The 27,512-nt window shown below is 45.4% G+C and overlaps 1 protein-coding gene across 1 annotated transcript in view; it reads left to right on the top strand.

Annotated features, from left to right (window-relative positions):
• Window positions 1-2,159: 2,159 nt before the first annotated feature.
• LMX1A (LIM homeobox transcription factor 1 alpha) overlaps window positions 2,160-27,512 on the top strand; it is a 131,426-nt gene continuing 106,073 nt past the window's right edge. The window contains exons 1-3 of the mRNA XM_072946215.1: window positions 2,160-2,404; window positions 3,109-3,278; window positions 5,528-5,714. Of these exons, the coding sequence (XP_072802316.1) occupies window positions 3,203-3,278; window positions 5,528-5,714 (263 nt within the window). The 5' untranslated portion in view covers window positions 2,160-2,404; window positions 3,109-3,202. The remainder of the gene's footprint in view (window positions 2,405-3,108; window positions 3,279-5,527; window positions 5,715-27,512) is intronic.

A 27,512-nucleotide genomic window follows, 5' to 3' on the forward strand; every position in this document is an offset into this window, starting at 1 on the left:
TGGTAGAGCTGGGAATGAAACTGAGGTCCTCTGATTCCTGATCCACTGTGTTTTCACCTTTACTGCCATCGTCCCCCCATCCCCCATATAGTGAGTGCATCCCTCATCCATCAGTTGAGTAAATATGTTAATTACATATATGTGCCTGGCTCTGCACTAGGGATTCTAGAGCTCATAACGTGATCATGAGATCTCCATCCTGAGGTGCCCAAGGGCCACCTGGGGAGAGGCATTTCCACCAAACACTTGCATAATCTCCACTAATCAGATCCCTTCCAGATGCAAGGACTGTTTGAAAGAGCTGGGTCCCAGATCAGATGAGAATCTACCTGCTTTCAGGATATTCTCTAAAAGAAACATTCTCACCACTAGTTAACATATTTCATAAGTTCAAGACCTTCAGTGAAACCAAAACTCTGCTGGGCATTTAAAAATACACTTTATGATTGTATTTGCCTCTTTTTTCTTGCTTAACTTTTATTTTATATATTATCCTAAGAATACTTTTAATTCATATATTTTTTTCTCACCCTGCTCTATCTGAGGTGGCAGAAAGGACAAAGGACAGGTTGGTCAGGGGTCATGCCACTAGCCATCTGGGCAACACCAGGGAAATCTCCCAGCCCTCCTAAGCCTCAAAGATTCATTTGAAACAATAGATAAAACTACTTGTTCTGCCTGCTTCACAGGTTTGTTGTAAAGATCAAGTAAAATCACGTATGTGAAAGTACCCTGAACGGTATAAAGCAGCGTGCCAATGTAAAGTATTAAACTCTGCCCTATTCCCTTGTTTCTCTGAAGTGATATTCAGTGTTTGGCCTGCGCCTGCTGGTGGAAAGTACTTAAAATGGGGTCACTGCCCCCCTAAGCACGTTCAAGGAAGCACTGCCAGTACTTTTTCTTTAAAAATAAGGAAGTGATCCTGTCTTTGGAGCAGGTGATAGAAAACGGTTGCTATGTGCCATCTCCTTCGCTCAGGTTCACCTTGCCAAGTGCCTGGCAATTTCAGTTCAGTTCAGTTCAGGAACTGAGGGGCCCCCAGAGAACTGCACTGAATTGAAGCTTCCTGTAGTATTCAGGTGCCTTCTGTGCTGTTTTCCTCACCTGTAGGATTGAGCTAATACGTCTTCACCTCATAGGGTTGTTGTAAAGATTAAGTGAGTTAATTATGAAACCAAGCCTGGAACAAAATAAATGTTCCATAAGGGTTAGCCAGTGTTACGATTTTTTTTTTTTAAATTGAGCGTCCACTTTGGGCCCGCATAGTGCTAACCTCCTGGAATACACAGGAGACCCTCTTTCTGCTCCTGCAGGGGTAAAGTTCCATCACTGGAGGCCAAGGTTAGGAGGTGTAGTGAGTTCACATTTCCCTCCTCCCCCAGACGTTTTTCTCCGCTAAGAATGCCCCCTTAGCCACCTCCCTGAGCAGCGGTTATTCCGAGCTCATCGTCTGGGAGTGAGATCCCACTTAGCCTTTACCAGGAGCCGGATTCTGGCTCTGGCCTCAGATCCTATGGCATCTGCATACCTCATCGGTGAACGGGTTTCAAGTCCAACGGAAGTTGGAAACTTGGGGGAGCCCCGGGTGACGAAGAAAGGATTTGAGTAGCTCCGAGCTGCAGGGTCCCACAGCCACACGCGGCAAATAGCTTCTTGGCCCTTCCGCCGGCCCGGATGAGGTTTGCAGTGCCGTGACCACTCGCAGTGGTTGGAGAGCGGCCGGGGAACCCGCGGGCCGGCGACGCGGTCCAGGTGGCGCGGAGACCTCTGCGAAGGCGCAGCGAGGGCGCGGGGCCGCGGGCGGCGGCGGCGGCGGGGTCAGCGCGCCCGGAGGGAGCGGTTACACGTGGAAGGGAGGGAACTCTGCGTGCCCGGGAGGTCGCCGCGGCCGAGGGGCGCACCGGGCGGTGGCGGCGAGGTGGGCCGCGCAGCCGGGCTGGGAAGGGAGCACCGCGGGCCCGGCACGGGACGCGCTCCCAGCCCCCTCCCTGCGCACCCCACCCCCTTCCCGCCGCCGCGCACGCAGCGCCACGGCCCCTGTCAGAAGCGGCCGGATCCGCCCTGGCCAAGCCGGGCCCGACTCGCACCCAGGACCGTGGGCCTCCACCCTCCCTCTGGTCTGGGAGAAGCATCCGGCCCTCTCCTTCCCCGGAGGAGCGACGCGGGCGGGCAGGACGTCCCGAGAAGGCCGGCCGCCCGCGGCCACGTCCCGGCCCGGCCCGGGCGCGCCGAGGAGCGGAGCCAGGGGCCGGCGCTCGCTCCGGCTCCCTCTCGGGCGCGCCGGAGCCGGGGGCGGCCACCCCAGCTGCAGCCTCGAGGGCCTTCGCCTCCCCCGGCCGAAGCCTCCCGCGGCGCTGGGCAACTTCATTCGGCTCCTGCCCCGGGGAGCGAGCTCGCCCATCAGGTAAGGAAGGCTGCCTGTTCCTAGGCTGCAGCTCGGACGGGAGTGTTTCTGAAAGTTGATTTGAAATGCATCCAAGAGTGAGCAGGGCCAGCCGCGGCTCCTCCCCGAGGCGACTTCTTTGCTCCTGCAGACATTCCCGGCACCGGCCGACCGGCGGGAGGACCTCCCTGCGCGCCCCGCACGCTCGCTCCCGCGCGCCCCCAGCAGATCCCAGCGCCCTGAGTCCGGGAGCGGGCGGGACGCTCTCCGGGTCGCTTACTCTGCCCCTCCTCGGCCGGGGCAGGTGAGCGACGCAACGCGGCGGGTCCGGGCGCGGGCTATAGACCGCGTAGTTCCGCGTGCCTGGGCCCGGCCCCGCGAGGGAAAACACCCACTCTTCTTATCTCCGTCTTACTCCAGTAGCTGTGTTCCCGCAGAGGCGTCCCTAGGGCCCCCATTAGTATAGGTTGGGGCGGAGTCGGACTCTGCATGGGGAACGTGGGGCTGGGGACCGGGTGGGGGGAGTGTGAGGGGCAGAGGAAGGAGAAACGCAGTTGGGGGGCGGAGGCCTAAGTACTTAACGTGTTGACTTCGAGTGAAATCAGATCAGTCAGAGCAGTTCGCTGTGACTCGTCTCTCTCCTCCCGCCCCACATTTCTCTTGGCTGGACTCTACCCTCCCAGCTCATTCTGGTCACCCCGGACACTCCCTCTGTCCTTTCCCAGGAGTGTGGCAGCTGCGGGAGCCGAGTCCCAGAGGGCACGGACGCCAGAAGCGTCGTTTCCTCTCCTCTACAGATCCTCCCGGCCCAGCTCGAACATGCTGGACGGCCTGAAGATGGAGGAGAACTTCCAAAGCGCCATCGAGACGTCAGCCTCCTTCTCCTCGCTGCTGGGTGAGTGTTCGGGCCGTGTGCCTCGGGCGCACCTTCTTTCCGACAGACCCCAGCTCTGGAGCCCACCTCTCTGGGACCGGGTCGTTAGTAGGGGAGCGAGCGCCCCGCTGCATGCACTCAGTTGAGCCCACTTCCCGTCTATCCATCAGTCCCAGTGGGTCCTTCCTACCCTAAACCGGCAAGCTGCTCCAGGCCTCACGCACCGGTCACCGAACTCCCCAAAGCCGCGAGGGGCGGGCGAGATTGCTCGCAGGCGTTTGAGTGGCAAGTGATTAAAAATACCCAGGGCTAGATTTTTAATCACAGAGCTGATCGACGTCTCGTGAATGCAGCTGTCTTTTCGGAGGCCTAGTGGCGACAATACAAACCCGAGGTCCGGAGCGCCCAAGCTCGTGGAGGCTTCTCGGCTCCACCAACTCCAGCCGCAGTCTCAGCCTAGAGTACGGCGGAGAGGCTTTTCCGGGCCGGTGGGCAGCGCAGCGCGGGGATTAGCCCGCTCGGCAGGGCCCTCGTCTCGGTTTTAATTAACTGGAGCCAGATCTCGGGTCCGGCGGGTCCCCTCTCCACCCTCGGCCTCCCCAGTCCCTGCGCCGCGACCACGTTAGAGCGGCGAGCCCAGGGCCTCAGCCCACACTCGTGTCTAACGGAACTGAGGCCAGGGATTCCACACTCCCCAACCCCCACCCCCTCTCTCTATGCTTTTTAAGTTTGGTGAATGGGTGTTCAAAGAAAATTTTTTTTAGAGGGAGGGATTTTCGTTTTGTCACTTCTACCCCTTTCCCTCGCTCGGAACCGCTAGAGCAGGGTGAAGGCGGAGGATGGGACAGTTTTTCTGAAAAAACCAGACCCGGGGAGGAATCCCTCCCAACTCCCCCAGATGGAATGAAATCGCACGCACCGCGTTCCTCCCTTTCAACCGCCCTTTTGGAAACTTCCAGACTCCGTGCAGCCTCGGAAGAGCCAGGGGGTCAGATCTGGCCCTGATCTGGCGCAGGGCGCGCTCAAACTTCTGCGCTGAGCGGGCTTCGCGGCTCGTCCAGTGCGCCCCGCCCGGCCCACGTCCGCTTCGTGCGCCCGGTCTTGCCCCTGGATGCCGAGACAGGGCAGAAAGAATACGGAATATTTTAACTGAGATCTCGTTACTTCTAACTCTCCCTGCCTGTGCCCCAAGGTGACCATCCCCGCTCCTGAGCCAGCGGCCGGGTCTCCTAAGGGGAAAGCGACCCGAGCATAGCAGGGCAACCGGGGAGGGTCAGGCCCTTTGGGACACCACGCGCAAAGGTTTTGTTACTGGGCGACATGGCCTTGTTTAAATAGCTGTGGAACGTGCCAACAAAGGCGGCAAAGCACCCCACCACCCTAAAAAAGGCGAAGCCCCCGCCCCCACAAACTAAAGGAACAAAACTGACACACGTGCAAAGGTTAGGACAGAGAGGATTCCCTTTTGCGCTGAGTCTGTTTGGGTTCGGTTTCGCCCTCACGCGTGGCTGCTGAGCGCGCCTGATTCTCGGAATCCTGGCCGGACACTCCGCGGCATCTCCACCTCCTGCTTCCTTCCTCAATTTTTTTTCTTCTCTCCATTATGATGCTTCTTAATTATGAAAAAACCCATCTGCAATTTGTGCGCCAGCCAAGACCCAGCAGTTTGGGGTTCATTGATTAGAACAATACTGAGTTTGCCTAGGGTGAGACGGTATTTTCCTGCACACACAGGACTTTTTAGAGAGCAAAGAAAAAAAAAAAAAAGTAAAGTTTTCCGTAAAAAATTAGAACAGAATTGCGTTTTAGCGAAAGACAAAACCAAACCAAAAAAGAAAATTCTTTTTACACACTCACAGTTTTAATAATAGACAATACAGACAGGCATAGTGAGTAATTTAATGATTACGTGATAAACCTAGGAGCACAAATTTATTTGCAGGCTAATTTGGCAGGATATGCGCACCTTTGCGTGCGTACCTGGGTAGGTTTGATAATGAAAGACCACTTACTGATTTGTACCCCCCTCCTCTTGTAGAATTTAAACCTTCCCACATAGTCTTTGTTTATTAGAAACTCCATTTGGTTTGATTTTTCTCTGATCTCCAAGTCTCGGCTTGGATGTTTGGGGGCGGGGGCCCTTCCCCAGGTCGGGGGCGCGAGGGGGTGGAAATCCGTGGGTGTGGAGTGATCCGTTGCGGGTCCGGCCCGGGTTTGGCCGGGATGCCGGGCCGGCGCGGCTCACCAGCCGACGTCTGTTGCTGCCGTAGGCAGAGCGGTGAGCCCCAAGTCTGTCTGCGAGGGCTGTCAACGGGTCATCTCGGACAGGTTTCTGCTGCGGCTCAACGACAGCTTCTGGCATGAGCAGTGCGTGCAGTGCGCCTCCTGCAAAGAGCCCCTGGAGACCACCTGCTTCTACCGGGACAAGAAGCTCTACTGCAAGTATGACTACGAGAAGTAAGTGCCCGCGCCGCCTAGCGCGCCCCGCACGCTGCATCAGTGGGCGCGGGGGACTGTGTCCCTTTTTTATCCCCATGTGCTACTAGAAGGCGCAAGATGCACCCGCTTGCCCAGAGACGCAGGTGCCCATTCACCCGCATCTTGTATACGCCGGGCGGCAGAGAACTGCGCCGGCGCCCGCCACCACGTCCGGGGTCCCGCGGGAGCGCCAGGGATGTCTCCCCTCTTACGGCTGCTCGCCCAGTTTTCCCGACCTGACCACTCCCAGAGGACACTGCGACCCCATCAGCCTTGTCCCTCCTCTCCCCCTCTTCACTTGGGTGTCCTTGGGGCTGCCAGTGGTTCACATCTCCTCGCCAGTTCCCCCTCCACCTTACCCACCTGTCTGCGCCAGCCGTGCGCGTATGCGGAGCGCTGAGGCTCTGATTGCCCAGCTTGGGTCCCCCTGTGCTCGTTCCTCGCTTGGCTGTGTCCACTGGGGTCGGGACAGTTTGGGCTCAGAAATGGCGCTGCTGCTGCTCTGAGCTCCGCAGCGCGCACCCTCTGTTTGCTTTTTCTCTCATGATATTCTCCCCACCTAGTTCCCCGGTTTCTCCAAAACCGTGGGGCTCAGGGACATTCAGGCCAAAAGTTGAAGCCGGGTCCTCCATCCTCCACCTCCTCCCTCGTTCCCGTCTGGGTATGCATTTCTGCCTCAGGGCAGGTTCAGTTCCCTCCCGTCGACATGAACGTTCTGGTGTGTTTCGAGGAGAAATAGGAGGCAGGTATTTAAGAAAGTGGATTATTTCGATTCTAGATCTTTGTATTGCCTAAAGCCTGAGTGAGATGGGGGTGGAGGTGTGATTGTGGGAGTTTGAAAATATTTCCTGGTTCTCTCCAGGCTACCCGGGAGTGGCTTAGTGGCGCTAAGGAGGGTGGGCTGCTTTTCCTGGTCAAAATGGACTGCTATATGTGACGGAGTGCCCTCGGAGCACGCGCAGGAAAATTTCGCATTTGTCAGTGCTAAATAAAAGGGACAGCACTATATAAAGATAATCAAGGGAGGGTTAATGCTCGTGAAGAACAGTTCCTATCATGTTATTAAAAACACACAATGCAAGGGGGTGTGCAGGAGAAATCTCAATGTAACAAAAAAGCCCTGAGAGGGAACAGAAATGTCTTCTTTTCTGATTTGCCTGGGCTGTGAGGTTTACTAGAAACTGACAAAGCAATTAGATCCAGTGACCACACACAAAAATTGTTTCTGCTCCTCGCCCTCCTTAGCCATAATATACTTGAATCTTACCCGTATGTGGATAGAGTACTGGGCATTTTGCTTTGTTTTGAAAAGATAACTTTCCATTTTCCAGCACTAAAAAAAATACGTGTTTGATTTTGGATGAGTTGAGAAGTACAGAAATATATAAAGAGGTGAGAATGCATGGTTGTTTCCTGAAGTGGTAATTACGGTTTAACATTATTTTTTAAAGAAGATATGCCTGTATGTGTTCTTGATTGTCTGTTGCTCTAGTGTATGAGTGAAAAGTTCAATTTTTAGGTAATTAAACAGATTGTGCGCACACAACTTCAAGTACCGCCTTTGGATAAAGCTTCTGGTTGATTGCTCGCTTTTTTTGTTTGTATTGTTTTGTTTCCCTCTCTTGCTTTTCGTCTAAAGGTTTTGGGATTGTGCCGACCCAACCTTTATCTTTGTGCTTATAGATTACTGAAATGTCCACATCCTTCAGGCACGACACTAGCAAATTCAAAAGTATGGGAGCTTAGGAAAGGATTTGGGTTGTGAATTTCTATTCTGTTTGTGAAAAAAAAAATCAGGAATCAAAGAAGGCTTAAGGGTCAACACAGCTGTCTGGCCAGTCAGATCTTCTTTAAGGAAGTCAGGCTGTGTCAAGAGGAGAAGAAACAGTTGTTGTAAAGTACTTAACACAACAATGTCCCCTCCGTTTCAGCCTCCCAAGTTTGGCGGCGGTTTGGTCTTATTAACCCACGAGGGTCAGTTCTTCCCGCACAAAGCTATTTCTGCAAAGGGAAAATTGCAGGGATCAGCTTGCCAGCTGTTGGCCAGAACCGAGAAGGTTTTACAGAGGAGTGTGAGCAGCATTGTTCAGAGAGGTGTTGATGTTACAATGAGGGTTTTTAATTTTGATTTTAACATATATTTTGGAAACACGGATGTCTAAAGTGGAGCTGCTTGTCTCGTTCACTCACTGTCAGCACTTGTCTGTACCCAGAGCCTCCCTTGTGTTTTAGATTAATTTTACTCTGTTTTTCTCCTCTACCCCCCACCCCAGTCCCATTCTTCTTCCAGCAAAACAGGGCTTTCATATATTTGATCATCTTAATGACATTGGTCTGTATGGTAGTTGTTGTGGAAGGAGAGGAAGGGGGAGGTTTGTTTGTTTGTTTGTTTTGAAATTAGGCTCTAGACAAATTCCTTTATTCAACAAGCTTTTATTGAGCTTCCATACACAAGGCACTGGGCAAGGTGATGAGAGGATAATGAGGAGAAAGTCTCAGAGCCTGCCTTCAGAAGGCTTATAGCCTAGCCCCTTTTCTGTCTATTTTATCTTAACTAGCGAGTTATTTCTCAGAAGCCTCCTTTGCTTAGATTTCAGGACTAAGTATGGAGTAGAAGCTGGCCAGAATGACCAGATATTTCTCCTCCAGAAGGTTGCAATTCAATTTTAGAATATAGTCATGAAGCAGTCACAGAGCGCATTTTCCTCTCTAACAGATACATTTGTAAAAATAGTTTTGCTTTTTTCATTGGCTCTTTTTAAAAGTTGAGACCCAGCCAAGGCAACTGGAGAGGACATTCAGGTGGAAGTCAAAGTGGTGGGACAATGGTGGTGGTAAATTACGAAGCGCTCTGGAGAAAATGAACATTCAGGCAGTGCTCTTGGCTCCAAACTTCAAGGCGTTCAAATGCCATTTTTACACATTAAAATAAAAGAACATGTAGTTAATCTACAGTCTGCAGTGAGGGGCATAAACATGATATTAACAAGGGGAGTTTCTCATATTTATTCCAGCCATGTGTGTGTGCATTTCTGACTGTGGGGCAGTTTTGCATTAGAATTATTAGCTGCCTATTCCTTGTGTCAGGCAGCCAGTTAAAAAGTGAAAATTCTACTCTGTCAACTAGTTGTTACACCTTCTCGATGTCAAACACCAAATTTGTCTAATTGAAAAAAAATTGAATTGACAGTGGTATCCTAGACATACAGCCATTCATTTGAAGACTTCAGGGTATTTTGTTAAATATTTATCTCATGCACTATGACACTCTTAGGAATAATTCATCTTCTGATCATCCAAAACAAATAAGCATTTAAGGCTAGAGTGTAGAAAACTGATTTATGAATGTCCAGAAATTAAGAACTGAAGGTGACCTTTATTGTCTCATGACACGCCATCGAAGAAAAATAGCTAGTTGGGAGGGATGGTACATGTGCAGGATTGATGAAGGGGCACCACGTCATATAAAGCATCAGGATGCTGTCGACGTGGATGTTTAAGCGTTGGACTCAACGGTCTTCGACGGTCCTGAAAGTTAGCAGACCACCAAGGAATTTTCCAGCCTAGGGAACTTCTTGCTTACATAACTGCCATTCCCTATTTCGCTGAGTCCTCTCTGATCTGGCTAGTTTGGAGTTTTCCCTGAATTTCTTCCAGACAAATAGTGTAGCTGGACCGAAGTTGGAGACGGGAGACTGCCGAATAACGGGAATGTGGTCATACAATAGATAATTAAGCCTTCTGGAAGGGATCCCACAGTTAAATCACTTTTATATTGTTTCTCTCCTGTGCCTGGTGGCTCTGTGTGTCAGGCGGGGTCCTCTCCCCTCGCACAGCACATGAAGTTTATCATCATCCCTTAGATTGCTCTGGACGTCCTAGGACCAGTGTGGGATAGTATGGCTGTCATCAGGGCTGCTCTTATAGCATCATAACTCCCCACATGTCAGCAAAGTGCAGGCCTTGGGAAACCTCTCACAGGGCCGGTCCATGTCTTCTCCCCTTTGTTTTGGAGCAGACCAAGTTTTCAGAAGAAAGGGACTGGAAGGGAGTAAAGTGTGTATCCCCCACTTAGAGCTCCCTCTGTGTCTTTCTGTCGACCCGCTGATTGGCAGCTCCGAGGAAAAGATGGCTGAGGAAGTGATCTCTTAGGATCAGTAATGAACTCATTCTGTATTTCATCAAGGTAGTGTAGGGGGTGTGTGTAGGGAGGAGAGTGAGTTTGGTTTTATTGCTGTGACATTACTTGGAGATCAAAATTGGGCATCCCTTCCTCATGAAAGGAGCCCACAGATGAAATTACAGAGGCAATTGCTAGATTTCTGCCCTATCTTTTGTTGGCCCTGCTCCTGGCATCATAAAATTTAAGGAATATAAAAATCAACACAGCTAAGTAATAAATTGATGTCTGCATTAAATTGGGGGGGGGGCTTAGCTTGGGATAAGCACTGTCCCTGGGCTGTGTCTGTGTCTGTGTCTGTGCAAGCTGACTTATCTCTCTCTTTTTTTTATTTAGAGGGTGATTGGAAACAGTCCTTGTTCAGAGGCATTTTTCTCTCTTTACATGTATTGGTCCCTAGGTAGGACTTTCTGAATCTAAGACTTAAAATGTTGAAATAAAATTAGAGAGCAAGCATAGATATTAATAGTATTCTGGGAATTAGATATGAACACTGCTTTCCAGAGTACGCTTGTGGGATTCTTTTGATCCTTAACATAAATGTAGCACATGAAAAAAACTTATTTATCCAGTCTGGTTTTTACATGCTGTAGAGTTCTGGGATTTTGCCATCCATCCAGCTAAGGAGTTGCTTTTGCTGTTCAGATTTCAGTGACAAGAGCTTTTTCTGACAGTTCATAGTTTGTCTTGCTTTTGGGTTTCATTTTTCTTTTGTAACTTTTGTGTCACCCCAAACACTAACTAATTTTAAAGAGCCCTCTTTACTGTTGCTTTTTAATTCTGGGAAGTGTTTTGGAGATAATGAATAGGGACTGTTTCTCTAATGAGAACAATTTCATACATTAAATGATCAGCTAGTTATCTTTTAAGATCAAAGAAATTATTTGGATCCCAGTGTTCAGAAGTGAGAAGATAGGCAGTGATTTAAAAATATTCATTATATTACCAGAAATTTATTGAAGCTTCTTAGAGTAAATTCATATACAAAATGTCATTGTTGCATTATAAAAGCTTCACAATAACCAATATTGAATCATGTTAACTTGATGGTTAAGTATAGCTGTGCAATACTGAGAAATGAACAATGGGGGAAGAAAGCATAATTACATTCACCCTAGAAAGGTTTAAAAATAATTTCTGCATCTTAGCCTTACTTTAATGCTTTAAAAAAATTTTTTTTTTTACATTTTTCTAACATGGGAATTGGAATGCTCACAACTTCAGATGGAAGTTCTTTGTAAGCCACTTGCGGGGTGGGATAAGGAGGGTTGGGGCTACATGGGGCGGGGGGTGGTGGGGGAATGCGTCTCCCACCCTCTGTGCAGAAGCAGAAGGGGTCCTATATGGGAGAGCCCTGCCCTGTTTCCAGCATGCCTGAGGCTTCCCCCTAGGAATGAATGCCCTGTATGTTTTTCTGAAAGTTTCGTAGCGGACGTGTGGAACAGCCTTGCCAGCAGCCTTTTCAGATTCCGTTTGGGGAAGTCGGTAATTTTAGGAGCAACATGCAGAAAAGATTCTGGAAAAAAGAGGCCCTTGTCTCCTTTGTGCCCGTTTTCTGGAACCGACGGAGAAACTTAGGACGCCTTACATTTTACGTTTTCTCCTTCGTCTCCTTGACTTGCGCGGTGTGGGACGTTTTAGTCAATTTATCACAATTAGAATCAGTTGTGTTATCACTGACCGATGTCAGCGTGTGGCTTTGTGTCTCTTTGTCATATATGAGATGAAACCCCGCCAACTGTCCTGCTGAAATGAAGTGAACACCTTCCAAATGTCAAATTGTTATTTTAGTCAAGCACAATTATCTGTCTCTATATTTTTAACCAAGATGAAATTAATAAGATGGCGATGGCCCTGGCATTAATTAGCAGGAGGATTAGAACTGTATCAGCTGAAAAGGAGGGGTAAACACTGCAGTCTTGCTGCATGTTTGTTTTCACACCACTGAAAATAAATAAAATGAGACTTAGGACAGGGATTAAGTTTCTTCCAGCGTTAGACAGCAGATGCAGTTGGAATGCAGCAGAAACACCGAAGTATTAGTGAAGACATCATGGGAGGAAGAAAACTGCGGCCCGACCTTGGTTTTCTACCTTGTGGGTAGACTTGGTCGCATCACAAGGAGCCCCATCTGGGTAGTTAAAAAAGGATTTTTAAAACCTCCCTCCCTCCACGCTGTACTTTTTGGTGGTGAACCAAGGCAACCAGATCATCTGTAGAGCTTGTCACCTGCCTGCCATGCTCGGATTAGCTAGAATTTAATGAAACGCTTGCCAGATTCCCCATTATTGCACCATAATGTCATAACGACTAAAAATACAAAATGGACTGTGCTTTTCCTAGTCCTTAACTGAAGTCACATGAACAAGTTTGGTCTCTTCTAGCCTTTCAAGATTCCAGTTGGGAGATCCTATTTTTGGATAATAGTAAATATGTCTGGCTTTCCTGACACTCTAGGCCTCCAGTGTCTCTCCACCCTGTTAGCCTTGTATTTATCATCATTACCCTATTGTGGACAAGCCCTGATAGATATCTGGCCACTATGGATTGGACTACCTTGTCTGATGGGCCAATTAAACCCCGTTCATATGAAAAAAAATCTTTAGCATCCAGCACTGCTGGGAATGGACTGCGTGCTGTATCTAGACTTCACGTCTAGCCTCATCCCATTCTGCCTCCCCCTCACTCCCCTGTGCCCTGTGGAATTCTCTTAACTTGACTCTTGCAAACATAAGATATTACTTAAACACCATCTCATCAGTTGCCTCATTTCCCTCCCCCCAAGGCCAACCTTAGGGACTGTTAGTCTTTTAAAAATTTTTCTCGTTGGAGGAAACAGATTTATCTTTTAGATGCACAAAATAATGGTCCACCCAGCTATGGAACAGGACGCGGCTACAATAGCTGAGGAGGGGCGTCATGCTCAGTTTGCACGGTCCCATAACCAACGCTCTTTGGGTGGCCATTTAGGGGCCTCTGAACATCTTTCTGAGTGTGCTGGGCACCTTCATGGATGCTGGGTTATGTCCTGCCGCAACAGGTGGGTGTTTTTCAGTGGGTCGGAGAAATGTCTAAGTTTGATGTTGGTCACCAGTAAACCAGGACAAGGAGTCGTCTGGGGAGAAGCCTGGCTAGTATTCTGATAGCATGTAAATGCATTGCTCACTCTCAACGTTGCTCACTCTCAGCGTTGCTCACTTCACTGCTTCTCTGGACATCACGCTTCTCCAGCCTGGAGAGAACCATCCTTTCTCTCTCGAGCACCAGGTCCAGCTGATGCAGTGGGAAGGGATCTTTGGAGCAGCCTCCTCTCCTAGCTCTGTCCGGCCTCTTCAGTTACACGGTAGCCACTCCTTGACTCACAATTCTCTCGCCTCCTCCCTATCAAGCCTCAGGAACTTTTAAAAGGATTTTTCAAAACAAAACAAAACAAAACACCCCCTCCTGAACTCCAGATTAGCCTCTTAAGCTCATTAAAGTTCCTTTAAATACCAAAATGTTGGGCTCCTGGGGACTATCCCCCCAAACCATATTTTCATTCTTAGCATTGTTGTCATTCACCGTGCAGCAGATTAAGGCCAGCTCCCTCTGGGCCCAGAAACGGTCCCCTCTCTCTCTGCAGGAGGGTCCAAGTATGTCTTTGTTTGAGTACCCAACAGCCTGAGCCTGAGTGGGAGCTGATGCCAGCTTGGCCTCGGGCCCCTCAGCTCCAGGGTGGAAAAGAGGTTGATGTCACTGGAGTCAGGATGGGGCCCAGAAAAGGGAATGGCAGGTGAGTGGAGAGGGTGTGACGTGTACAGTTTTCCGGAGCTTGGTAGTCACTGGGCCCTCTCCCCATCACTGGGGAGAACTGAGGTTGGGTGAGATTTGGTGGGGACCCAACAGAAACAGTACTGTCCAGTTTCTGTTCATCCCCCAGTCATTGCTGGCCAGTCCCGGTCCAGGGGTGGGTTTTTACAGCCACACCTGCCTTCTGCCTGATGCCCTCCCCTTGCTTTCAGCCTCCTTTCCAAAGGGCCTCCTTCATACATCCCACCACCTTCTCTGTCATTTCAGGCTTCCTTCCTTAAAGCTGGCTCTTGGGGAGTGCTTTCTGGTTTTGACAGTGGAACAAATCCTTTTTAACATAAACATCGAGAGTGTCCTCCCCTGCTTCTGGCTCCCGTCACCCCTTCTCCTCCTGCCCTCCTTACATTGTCGCAGGAGCTCCTGTTGTGCATGTCCTCTCCAGTAAGCATGCACACTGACGGCTGCCATCTTCATGGGGATGAGGGCTCAGCTCTTCAGGGACAAAAACCATGCCTCACTGGTGGTGCCATGAAGGAGACTTCAGAAGTCCAAAGGGGAAAAACATCTCAGGAGACCCTTCCCTGCATGTCTTTGGCTGGAGTGTCTGCCGCTTGCTCTCTGCACCTATCTTTCCCCTGGGGCTCTAAGCACCTGGAAGCCCTGAATTTAACCACAAGACTGGTTTTCCAATCCCACTTTGGATCTCAGCTCAGCCTTGCCTCCTTGTTTGTCTTATGCTCTGAACCCACCTTATGACTTTTAAATTTTCCAATGATGCCATGTGCAGGCTAGAGCCTGCTCTTTACTAGCTGTCAAAGTGTGAAATAATTCACATTGGGATATACATGATAATGCAGTATTCTTCCAAAGAGTCTTTTTAACGAGAAGGGTGTTTAGTCAAAGGAATGACTATCTTATGGTAGAATTTTAGGTCCTGGAATGGGACACAATTTTGATAATTTAGGGCAGTAAAGAGATAATTTTGGGCGGAATGCATACCTCACTTCGTAGAGTACTTCCCTGTTTATCTGTATGTGAGGCTGGCCATGACTACACATCCACTCCTTTTCTTCTGGGTTTCACTTTCTTTGTGTTCTGTAATTGGTAGAGACCTTCTCTTTTAAAAGTCCATGTCCATAGATGCAAGGGAGTTGGACAGGTGGACATGAATGGTTTGGGCACGTTGCATCTCTCTCCATCACTGGAAAAATAATTTGCAACATGTGTCCTGCTATCAAGAGATATTCAAGACACAATTTCCTCATTTATACAGAGGAACATAATAATAACAATGTCACAGAGTTATTGTGAGAATTAAATAAGATGATGAACTTGAAAAACCTTTTGGTAAAATATGGAGAACTCTTCGGGCTTGGGTATTATTATTGCTGGTTTTGTAACATGAGTGAAAGAATACATATTCTTAGGAGCTGTGTGTGATAACACAGTCTAGTGGTCAAGAGCATTAACTCTGGAGCCAGAGTGCCTGGGACCAAATCCTGGCTCTGCTGCTCACAAGCTGTGTTACCTCGGGTGAAGATCATGCTTTCTCTGTGCCCGTAAACCTCTCTGTAAAATGGGGATAATAATAGTTCCAACCTCACAAACTTCCAGTCACAGGATAAATAAGTACTAGGGATGTAATGTATAATAAGATAAATATAATTAACTTTGCCATATGTTATATATGAAAGTTATTAAAATGACCTAAATGTCTATCGACAGAAGACTGGATAAAGCAGTTGTGGTATATTTATTCAGTGGAATATTACTCAGCCATAAAAAGAATAAAATAATGCCTTTTGCAGCAACATGGATGGACCTGGAGATCATTATGCTAAGTGAAGTAAGCCAGAAGGAGAAAAAAAAATACCATATAATATCACTCATAGGTGGAATCTAAAGAAAACAAAAGGACACAAATGAATTTATTTACAAAACAGAAACAGATTCACAGACATAGAAAACAAACTTATGGTTGGTTATAAGCAGGGGAAAGAGTGTGGGAAGGGATAGACTGGGAGTTTGAGATTTGTAGATACTAACTACTATATATAAAATAGATATACAACAAGTTTCTTTTGTATAGATAGCAAAGGGAACTATATTCAATATCTTATAGTAACCTATAATGAAAAGGAATATGAAAACAAATATACATATGTGTTTGTATGACTGAAACATTATGCTGTATCCCAGAAATGATGCAACATTGTAAACTGACTATACTTCGACAAAAAAATTAATTAAAAAAAGAAAGTTACTAAGAGAGTAAATCCTAAGAGTTCTTGTCACAAGGAAAAATTGTTTTTTCCTATTTTAGAAACTTTGTATCTATACAAGATGTTGGATGTTTACTAAACTTACTGTGGTAATCATTTCAATGTATAAGTCAAATCATCATGCTGTACACCTCAAGCTTATACAGTGCTATCTGTCAACTGTACCTCCATAAAACTGGACTGAAAAAAGAGTACCAACCTCATAGGGTCATTTTGGGTTAATATTTATAAAGCATGCAGATCAATGCTTGGCTCATAGAAAATGCCATAAAAGGATATGTTGGGGAAAAATGTATCCTTTTCAATTTTCAAAGAGCCTTTTCTCACAGATATTATATCCATTGGATCTTACAGCAATTTAGAAAGTTAGCTAAGGTGATATTTGCTTTTTTTTTTTTTTTTTTTTTTTTTTTGCATTTTGTAGCTGAGGAAACTGAAGTTCAGAGAGGTTAAGAGCTTGCCCAAGGTCACGCTGTTGGTAACGAGAGAGACCGGGATGCTATCCCCAGCCGCTGACTCCTGGTCCAGTGGCCTTTCCACTAAATCACACCATCTGCTCCTTGAATTCTGGTGCTCACACCCCAGTGAGATCACAATTCTCAGTTTGTCCTGTTGAACCAGCTCTTGGAAAACAAGTCCCCACCTGCTAGATACTTGAGCTTTCCGGCAGGCTTTCGATGGTCAGCTGTTTACATATTCTGTGGTTTTAAAGGAAGTTTTGTGGATTTGGGGAACTCCTGAGTGTTTGTGTGTGTGTGAAAGCTGCCAGTGCACACTCATCACTCCTGTTTATCAAATTCTCCCACAAATGCAAAGCCCTCCTACCCATCTTTTCTCTCCCATCCCATCTGCATTGGTCTCCAGCGTTCCCCGAGCGTCCCTGCTCTTCTGCACCGGAAGAATGACACAAAGGGAGACAAGCATCCATTTTCCTTCTCTCTAGCTCCCAGAGTTTGCTATTGGTGACTTTTGTTCTGGGAGCCTATCTGCACATTTGGCAGCAGAACTGTTAAATATCAGATCTGGAGCCTTCCAGACATACTTCCATGGGGACCAGCCAGCAGCTGTCCATCCATTCCTCGGATAACCCCTTTCCAAGTTCTCTTCAGAACTGTGTTGTATTTTCAAACAAGCTCCAGACTCAGCTAGGAAAGCTCCCACCGTGCCCTGGCGTGAGGCAGATTTCCAGAACTGTTCACTCCCTCTTGTTTATTACTTGGCCTGGCTGGATCGAAAATGGAATAATGGAATCTTCATTTTTGAGGAAATTAAGTATTCCTGTGTTGTATTATTTCTCTCACCACTGCCGATACTTGGTTCTCATAAAAGTAGTTCCAGTCAATTTTAGAGAGATGAGATGTACGTCTGAATTTAATCTCTGTAAACTGGCATTTAATGAAACTAGAGATTTCAGGTAATACGCCAGCAATTGGAATGCATTTTACCTAGTTGTATGTGGATTTCTCAAATTTAGAATTAAATGGATTCATAAATAGTTGATTCATTACTTAAATAACCCATTCATTCATTTAGTCATCAGACTCATTAAACTCCTGTATATGCCAGATACGTAAAAATGAATAAAAGCAAGCACCAATGTATTAACAATCAAACAGAGACTGCTTAGAGACATAAATTAGACAGATGCTTAAAGGAAGAGTAAACTTGTTTTAGGAGAGGCATGGCCAGTGGGACCAAATATCAGCTTATCTAAGTCCCTTGGTTCTATATTACTATGTGCTATTTGTTATCTTCATAGTGCTTACTATAATTTGAAATGCGTATTTATTAGTTGGCTTACTGTCTGTGTCACTAAATCATAAGCTCTATGAGGGCACAGACCTTCTTTTGTTTCATTCTGTGTTTTAACTCCCACATCTCCAGCATCTTGGGTGATTCTTGACAAATGATAGGCATTTGACATGTTGGTTGAACGGATCAATGGATCAATGAGTGACTTGCTATGGGTTACTGAAAAAGCCTCATGGAAAAGGTCACAGGTTAACTGGCTCTTGGAGGATCAGTGGGAAAGGGAGCTAATTCAGGTGGCAGTGTCCAGGAGGCAGTTTTCTTTCTTTTTAATTTGTATATAAAATTTTTTATTGAAGTATAGACAGTTTACAATGTTGTGTCAATTTCTGGTGTACAGCATAATGCTTCAGTCATACATGGACGTACATATATTCGTTTTCATATTCTTCACCATAAGTTACTACAAGATATTGAATATAGTTCGCTGTGCTATGCAGCATGAACTTGTTGTTTATCTATTCTATATACTTCAGTTAGTATCTGCAAATCTCTAACTCCCAATTTATCCCCTCTCCCCACCTGGTAACCACAAGTTTGTTCTCTATGTCTGAGAGTCTTTCTGTTTTGCAAATAAGTTTGTTTGTCTTTTTTGTTTTTGTTTTTTTTTAGATTCCATAGATAAGTGATATCATATGGTATTTTTCTTTCTCTTTCTGGCTTATTTCACTTAGAATAACAATCTCCAGGTCCATCCATGTTGCTGCAAATGGCATTATTTTATTCTTTTTTATGGTTGAATAGTATTCCATCATGTAAATATACCCCAACTTCTTTGTCCAGTCATCTGTCGATGGACATTTAGTTTCTTTCCGTGTCTTGACAATTGTAAATATTGCTGCTGTGAACATTGGAGTGCATGTATCTTTTTGAATTAAGATTCCCTCTGGACATATGCCCAGGAGTGGGATTGCTGGATCACATGGTAAGTCGATTTTTAGTCTTTTGAGGAATCTCCATACTGTTTTCCATAGCGGCTACACCAAGCTACATTCCCACCAACAGTGTAGGAGGGTTCCCTTTTCCAGGAGGTAATTGAACACCCATAAACCAACCTGGGCAGGAAACTTTAGGATATGTTATCATGTAGATATGGGAAGTACCCAAGGGTATACCACACAGAGTGAGAAGAAGGCCAAGGATGGAGCTTTTGGGGAGCCACCAGCATTCAAGGAGACTGGGAGAGGCTGTGATGGAAGGACACGGATCCAGGAGAGAATGCCAGGGTGGGTGGGCTTCTGGGGGACAGGGCAGTGGTGGTGAATTTTAAAAAGTAGGGCCACCTGCTTGCTCTTCCAGTAGGCAGTTAATTGTTGGTACCCTTATCAACGGTAGTGTTGTCAGAAGCTTGGAGGGACCAGGAAGGCATGTTAATGGATTTTACAGTAAAAGGCAGTTGAAGAAGTAGAGAGAATGATGTGGCCAACTCTTTTGAGAAGATGGGTAGTGGAAAGAAGATGGGAGGAAAAACTGTACCTGGGGTGGAGACAGAATGAAGGGGAGACATTTTCAGATGTGGTAGTTTTGAGCCTACTTGGTAGCTAAGGTGAGTTTCACCAGGAAAGGGAGGACATTGAAGGCTGGGGAGAGAGAGGAGCATCCAGCTGATAGAGGAGAAGCCTGGGGAAGGGTCAGGGAATCATCGAGGGCACGTGTTCTGCCCCTGCATGATCTTTCCCTTTGTTCTTTTGTGCATTTCTCTGTGGATTAGCCAGAGCTGATCACCACAGAACAGAGGCCAGCAGAAGCTGGGTATGTTTTCCATCATTCCTCAGGGTCTCTTGTAAGGCGGCCACTGCCGCTTCCCACGTAACTTCTTTCCCGAAGCCACCCTGGTTCATAGGCCCGAAGGGTGGAGGCAGAGTGAGGCTGCAGCCTGTGTCCTTCCTCAGATACCAGTTCTCTCTGTGTAGGCCTCTCTTGTCCACCATCTTCCCGTTTCTGCTCTTCATCCTTGCAGACCTCTGTTTGGTCACAGTGTGGTCCAAGGTATATACTGTGTGGCTGATTCCCCAGGCCAGGAGCTAGTCAGTTGTGCTTGGCCACTAGACCATCCACACACCTGTCCACTGAGGGCTTTTGCTTCCCACGATGCTCAGGAGAACGTTAAAGAGAAGGGAGTCCAGGATGGGGACACCATGTAGACCAGACCACAGTGGCTGGGTCTCTTAATCCACCATCACTGTTTTCCAGTCTTATTCAGACGGTTGGTTCATATGCTTACTTCCCCAGACTGGAGGCTAGAGTAACCTGGTGGAGAACAGTGGGTTTTCGGAATCTGCGAGCTTTGGTCCTTCCTTTGCCTCTGCTCTGTCTGGGTGGGCCTGGGACCATCACTTAACCTCTTTGACCATCATTTACCTCAGTGCTTTATCTCAAGCTATCTGATCACAAACCTCCTGATGTGTGCAGTGGGGGAGTGGAAGGGCGATGTTTAGGTGGGAATCCTACCTTTGTCTAGGGCTGTCTATCTGTGTGACCCTAGGAAAGAAAAAGTGACAGGGTCATCAAGGGCCAGACCTTTTAACTTAGAAAGGGAATTAAACTCAAATTGGAGGAAGCTGACTATTTCCCAATGGCTCTCTGCCTCCGTGGCCAGTAAAGTCAGTGGAAAATATATCAGCTTATTTGAGATCAGAGACACCCAACCGATTCACAGGATGAATTTTTCTACTCGCCAACAGGTTGTAAGACCTTAGTGTAGAATGAGCTCAGTAGTGCTAGAAGGGAGAATTGGGCGGAGCACTGCAATACAGATTGCAATGCTGAGTGATGTATTATTTTTCAGTGTCCCTGTTGACAGTTAAAGAGCAAGGGGCCAAATGGAATGTGCTCTTTTAAATGGCCACGTGGGCGCAGTGGGACGGTTGGAAAGCCATTAGTAGCCAAGTCTAGTTAATATCAGCTAAGGTAAATGCTCTTCATCACTGGCCCCTTTCCCCCAACTCAATTATTAAAGGATTAAAGGCCTTCCCCAGTGAACCCCTTTAAAAGTTTAATGATGGGGCAGTGTTGCAGAGGTTGAGCTGTTAAGATGATGTGATTTCGGCTTCCCCCTGACATTGCTGGTTAATCAGAGAAGGAAGAGGGTTCTGAAGCTCACATGACCTGTAATGTGGTAAGACCCCACCATCCATACAGTCACGTGCCCTGGAATCCAGGGAGCTCATATTCCTGACTTTTCACCAGACTCTCTTAATTTCTGGGGACAAGATGAAGGGAGCATGTGTCCTGCCAGTGGCCTTCCAGTTGTTTGCGGCTTGTGTCCATATAGAACGTAGCCTTTCTTAGAATCGGATCATGTTTTTAGGAGAAGCTAATGGAGAGATTTGTATCCAGGATCTTGGTTTGATGTTGTAATTGTGCAGAAGGGGATCAGTCGGTCCTCAATGGTCACTTGTAGCCTTCTTGACCATGAAGCATGTGCTTTGAATTGCTCTATTTTTGGGTAGTCACATACATGCACACACACACATGCACACACAGGCTGTGTCCTTTTGTGTAACTGAGGATGTACATAAGTGGGATCACTGGGCAAGGTCAGGGGTGTAACTTGTGGCCAGATAACTGAATCAGTGTCTCTTGGTTTCCATGGAGATCCAACCCATATCCTCAGACTCACCAGCACCAAGGAATAAAGAACTGAGCGAATCAGCCACACCAAGTTTAAAATCCAAGGGCATAAGTATACTGGGTGTTCTGGGTATGCAGGTCTGTAATGGGAGTGCAGCTGAGGGGAGGATTTTGTGGCACAGTGGCTGGCACTTCCCAGGTTGGTGGCTTCCATCTTACCTGCCATGTCTCCATGTGCCTCACTGACAGCCTAATCGATGGATTATTCAGGATTTAGGAGTCCTGTATTTCAAGGGTCATTTCTAATGTAAAAACCCTATTTGATACGCGATATCCTGGGATTCTTTAAAAGCCTGTTTCTTTTTTGGCTTTTTAAAAGTTGGAGTTCAGATTATTAGCATTTTTCACGTATGGTCAGTTTTCAGTTTTCTCTTCTAAAATGTGAACCCCGCTTGACTCAGTTTCTTTCTCTTTGCCTTGAATTTACCATTAAATTGGGGATACTGCCATATCTAGGGTAAGATTTAGAAATTAACCCTAACACTCAATTTTTGCCAGCCTGAGAGTAAATTTTAACTCTTTTCATTTAATTTTCTTATTCAGCTAATATTTTTGAGCACCTACTATGTGTCTGGCATTGTTATAGGCACTTGGGGTAGAGCAGCGGACAGTAGCAAAGACAGAATCCCTGACTTTATGGAGCTTATATTCTAGAGGGGAGGAAAGACGATAAACACAAATAAAATGTGTCTTCCCCCGGATCTCCAAAGTCTGGCCCCTCCTTCCCGTGTTTACTCAAATATCCAACTATTCAATATTGCCGCCCACCCCGACATGCACCCTTCCCTCATAACTTCTACATTTCTTCCAGCCACTGATCACCTTCTAGGACTCGCTGTAATTTACTCCTTTATTAGGCCCATATATTGTGTCCCCCATTCGAATGTGAGCCCCATGAGATCAGACAGACAGGTTATACCTTGTTTTAGCACACTTTTCTTTAGGGTGCTTCACAGATACTGTGTCTTTTGTTTTGTTTTGTTTTGTTTTGTTTTGTTTTGTTTTTACAGATTGAAGATTTGTGGCAGCCTTGCATCTATCTGTGCCATCTTTCCACCAGCATTTGCTCACTTCATGTCTCTGTGTCATATTCTGGTAATTCTCACAGTATTTCAGACTTTTCCATTATTACTGGATTTGTTATAGTGATCTGTGATCAGTGATCTTTGATGTTACTATGGCAAAAAGATGATGATTCTCTGAAGGCTCAGATGATAGTTAGCGTCTTCTAGCAGTAAAGTATTTTTAAATTAAGATCTGTACATTTTTTTAGACATAATCCTAGTGCATACTTAATAGACTACAGTGTAAGGTATATGTAACTTACGTATGCACTGAGAAACCAAAAAATTCATGAGACTCACTTTATTGCAATATTCACTTTATTGTGTTGATCTGGAACTGAACCTGCCATCTCTGAGGTCTGCCTGTACTTACTTTGTTCACTGATGAGAGCCTGGAACATAGTTTTGTTGACTAGTCTAATTCCTGGAACATAATGGGTACCCAGGGATCATCGTGGAAGGCCTGGAGGAGATCAATAAAGCTGTCTTAGACCAGTGGTGAGCGGAAGTGAAGATGGGAGGGTGATTCCGAGATAGCCCACTTGAGCTGAGCACCCTTACTGAGATGGCGAAGACGTGAGGAGAGTGAGGGGAGCTGTGGCAACAGTGGGAGGAGCAAGACTTTTCTTGAATGTGGACAAGATATCATATCTGCTTCTTAGCTCCATTATTTTATTCCTTAAAAACTTCCGTAGAAGCCTGAAAGGAGGGGGAAGTGTAAAGGAGGCAAGAGAGTGAAAAATCCAGCCGGGTCAATGTTTGGAGACTGTATTTGCAATAGAGATTTTGAACCTGGGTTTTGCTTCAGGGTATCCATGAATCCCTTGACTTATTTTCCCAGAAGTGTGTGTGTGTGTGTGTGTTTCTGGAGGAGAGGGTCCATAGATTCTCATCAGATCCTGGAATCCGCACATGATCCTAAATGTTTAAGAGCTGGTGATCTGGAAGAAAGGGAAAGTGTTAGGCACATTCTCACATGGAGAAGATAACACTGTAAGAATGGGTGGCAGGAAGACAGACATACCTCCTCTCCGCCGACTCCCCACACAGACAAGGGTTCAAATCCCAGCTCTTGTTACTTGGCAAATTAGTTTCTGAGTAATCTTCCTCCTTATTTCTAAAAAGCAGAAACTATGTCTTTACTCAAGTTGTAGGGATTAAAGGTTATGCGTGTTTATACAGCATCTGCTAAGATCCTCAGTAAATGGCAGCTAATTACACTGATAATTTATTTCCTAATATTCAGCAGTGCCAGCCAACTGTAGATTACGCCTGTACGAGCAGTTTTTACTCTCATACCAGGGGCTTGTTTCTTTCATTACTTTTAAACCTCAGCATTACTTTTTTAAGAATTCTCAGCCGATATACCTAATATTTTTAAAAGGATATAAGGGCAGACAGATTGCCTTGTGAAGTACACACACACATCAGATTCAGGAAAGAAAAATCAAGGGCAAGAAATACTTGGCTTGAGAACAGGAGCTTTTAAACAAATAAAATCTACTTACCCTTGTTGGTTTATATGAACTGACTGACAAGCTGCAGGCATTCAGTATTTATTTGTTACATGAATCCTAAACTGAAAGATAATTAGTGAATTTGTTAAGCAGGCTTATGTTTACCCTTCTTGGCCAACAATTATGATCATTTGTTGGCAACTGAAGGTTGAACTGAGTTCTACTGACTTGATTGCATCTGTCGGGAGGAAATAATGCATTTGAATTTCACAAACCTGTGAACGTTCCAGGTCTTGCATGACATTTAACAGAGGCTCAGTCTCTCTCAGAAGGTACCTGTAATGACAAGGCTTATTAATTCATTGATCACGCTTCTTAAACGAGGCCACAGAATGGGCCCTAGTTAATCAGTTTGCTGATAGTGGTTTCATGAATGGGCATGTGCTCCAATTTTCAAATGTATCTGTGACACTAATTAATTTATGCATATTTGGGGAAGTATTTTGGCTCTTGTGAGTGAGTTAAAAAATCTTTGAATTTGTATTGTATTTTTAAAATCCCATATGGTTTCTCTCAACCCTTCTAATATTTACTTGGGAAGCTACCACGCGAAACTAATGACATTGGGCATGAGCCTAAAAGAGAAAAACTTAGAGAGTCTGTGAACAGACACTCTTATATCATCATCACCACAACCTCCTTCGTGATGAGGAGGCTGAGGATCAGAGAGGCTAAATGACGGTCCCCATGTTCCATGATCTCTAAGCAGTGCAGGTGGGAATCAGGCTCGGCTGTCTCATGGCAAGTTCAGTGCTCTTTGTATCACTGCTGCTTTGTCTGTGTGGCAGAGCCCTGGAGATGCTGCCTGTTCTAGTCACTAGGCCCTGTGGGAAAGATCGTGTCAAGTTCTTCCATGAAGGTTTAAATTCAAGCAGTTCTAGGACAGCTCTGTTGCTGAGAAGTTAAGTCACTCTCTGAGAATAAGTGAAGTGATTTTCCTGGACACAGTAACACAAAAATTCCATCTGATTGCCTGACACAGTGAACATTGATTGAGAAACAAAATCAGCAATGATGGTGGGTTGACTTGGAAAATTGCCTTCTCCATCATCACTCCTGGGTATGGGCACACATATAAATTTGATCATTATGTATCCTGAGTGTAAAAAAATATATTTTTACATAAGTACTTGTGTATATATGCATATATACTTATGCATGTGGAATCATTGGATTTTAGAGATAGAAGGTACTTCTTAGGTCATGATTAATATAATAGTTAAAAACAGGAGATTCCAAACAGATTGTCTGATTTTTAATCTTTATTTTTAAAGTACAACTCCTATAGAGAACATATAGCTGAGTCTTGCTTCTTTATCCTTTTTGATAACCTCTTTCTTTTAATTGAAGTGTTTAGTCCATTAACATTTAATGTAATTATTAATACAGTTGGATTTCAGTCTACCGTTTTGCTATTTTTGAAAATTTGCTATTTATTTATTATTATTATTTGCTTTCTATTTATGCACTCTGTTTTTTGTTCTCCATTTCTCCTTTCATACTTTCTTTTGGTTAATGGATTTTCTTTTTAAGAATTTCATTTTAATTTACTTATTGGCTTTTTAATGATACCTCTTTAGATTATTACTAACTTTAAAAAAAAATGATTGCTCCCAGGATTACAATATGCACATGTAAGTACTCACAATGTACTTAGAGTTAATATTGTATCATTGCGCATAAAATGTAAGAACCCTGGAACTAATGTATACATCCATTTATTCTTTCCCTTGTTCTTTTTTGTTATAGTTGTCATTCTTTTTTTTTCTCTCTGTTTGTCCAATTGGATATTGACCTATGTTTAAGGTCATTAACAATTTCTTTGTCATTTTCAATCTGCTGTTAGTCCAATCCAGTGAATTTTTATTTCAGATGGTGTACTTTCTAGTTCTAGAGCTGCTCTGCCCAGTACAGTTGCCACTACCAACATGTGGCTATTTAAATCTACATTAATTAAAATTAAGTACAATTTAAAATTCAGTTCCTGAGTTGCACTAGCCACATTGTAAGCACTCAGTGGCCACATGTAGCTAGTGACACTGTATTGGACAGCAAAGATATAAAACATTTCTGTTGTTGCAGAAAGTTGTATCAAACAATGCTGTTATAGAAGCTCCATTTGATTCTTTTTTGTTGTTTGAATTTCTGTGATGTTAGCTCCTATCTTTTCATTCTTTTTGAGCGTATTTTTCTTTATGTCCTTGAGGATAGTTATAATAGATGCTTTGCAATCCTTGTCAGCTAATTCTAACATCTGGGTCATTTTGGGGTTGATCTCTGCTGATTTTCCTTTCTCTCCAGTATGGGTCATGTTAATGATTTATGTTGCATCTTGGACATGGTACAATATAGATAACCTGAATTTTTATGTTCCCTCAAGGAGTATTTGTATTTTATTTAACGAAATTTCCGGCAGGCAGTTAGCTTGAATGAGCTCAAACTGCAAACTCTGTCTTCCCTGTGGTGGGCTACAGCTGGAATTGCAGTTCAGTTTTTTGATTCTTATTTGGGCAGCTTGGAGTCTGTCCAGCACACATGGGATCCAGGAGCCAGCTAGAGATTTGGGCAGAACATGTATATAAAATTTGGGACTCCCCCTCTCTGGGTAGTTCCAGGTTTCTTTTCTCACTTTTAGCTGCTGTGGTTGCCCTGAATTCTGTCCTTTGGTCCTTTCAGCCAGGAAGCTGTGGCTTTTCCATCTGTGTTTCTTAGTCACTCTGTGTGACTAGAAGCTGTGAAAAACAGGAAAATTACCCAGTTCTAGTCCATGCCTCCATGTGCTGACTCCCCTTCAGTATCTGCCTGCTTTTGCTCATGGTTGATGTCGTCACATAGTGGTTTCCTATACTTTGCCTAGCATTTCTAGTTACCTGTGGGGGAGCTGGTCTGATAGCGGCTACTCAGCCATTGCTGAAAAGGAACTTTGTTCAGGTCTTGACTCAGCCACTTACCATATGTCCTTGTTACTACCTTTGATGCCTCAATTCTCTTATTTGTAAAATGGGAATAATAATATCTCTACCTTACAGGATTGTTGTGAAGATGAAGTAAGTGCAGAGAGGACACTTACAGTTATTTCTGGCAAAGAGAAATTCCTTCATGTTAGCTCTTGTTAACATTGTGAGTCCTGCCTTCTCACTTAGCACATGTGGAAGTCATACAGCTGACTGATGGCAGAGTCAGCCCCAGAACCCTAGCCCCCATCTGGGCCACGCATATACTCCACGTACCTATTTGCCTAGCAATAACATTTTTGATTATTTGATGTGCAATATAACTCTTTATAAATTATTTTGTTTCCATGGGAATGATTTTTTTGAGAGGTGGGTAAGAGGGCAGTCTGATAGATTCTACTAATAATAAATAGCCTCTTCCGTCAGGCTCCACCAAGACCTTTGTTTCCCTTTTAGTTACATTTTATTCAGCTACATCACTGTAAGGCCTTTTGGAGGGGAGTTGTTTTGGCATGTGAGCACTTCCTGCCTTCAGCTACATTGCTCTGT

This window comes from Vicugna pacos, chromosome 21 (assembly GCF_048564905.1).
Source record: "Vicugna pacos chromosome 21, VicPac4, whole genome shotgun sequence".
Classification (NCBI taxonomy): Eukaryota; Metazoa; Chordata; class Mammalia; order Artiodactyla; family Camelidae; genus Vicugna; species Vicugna pacos.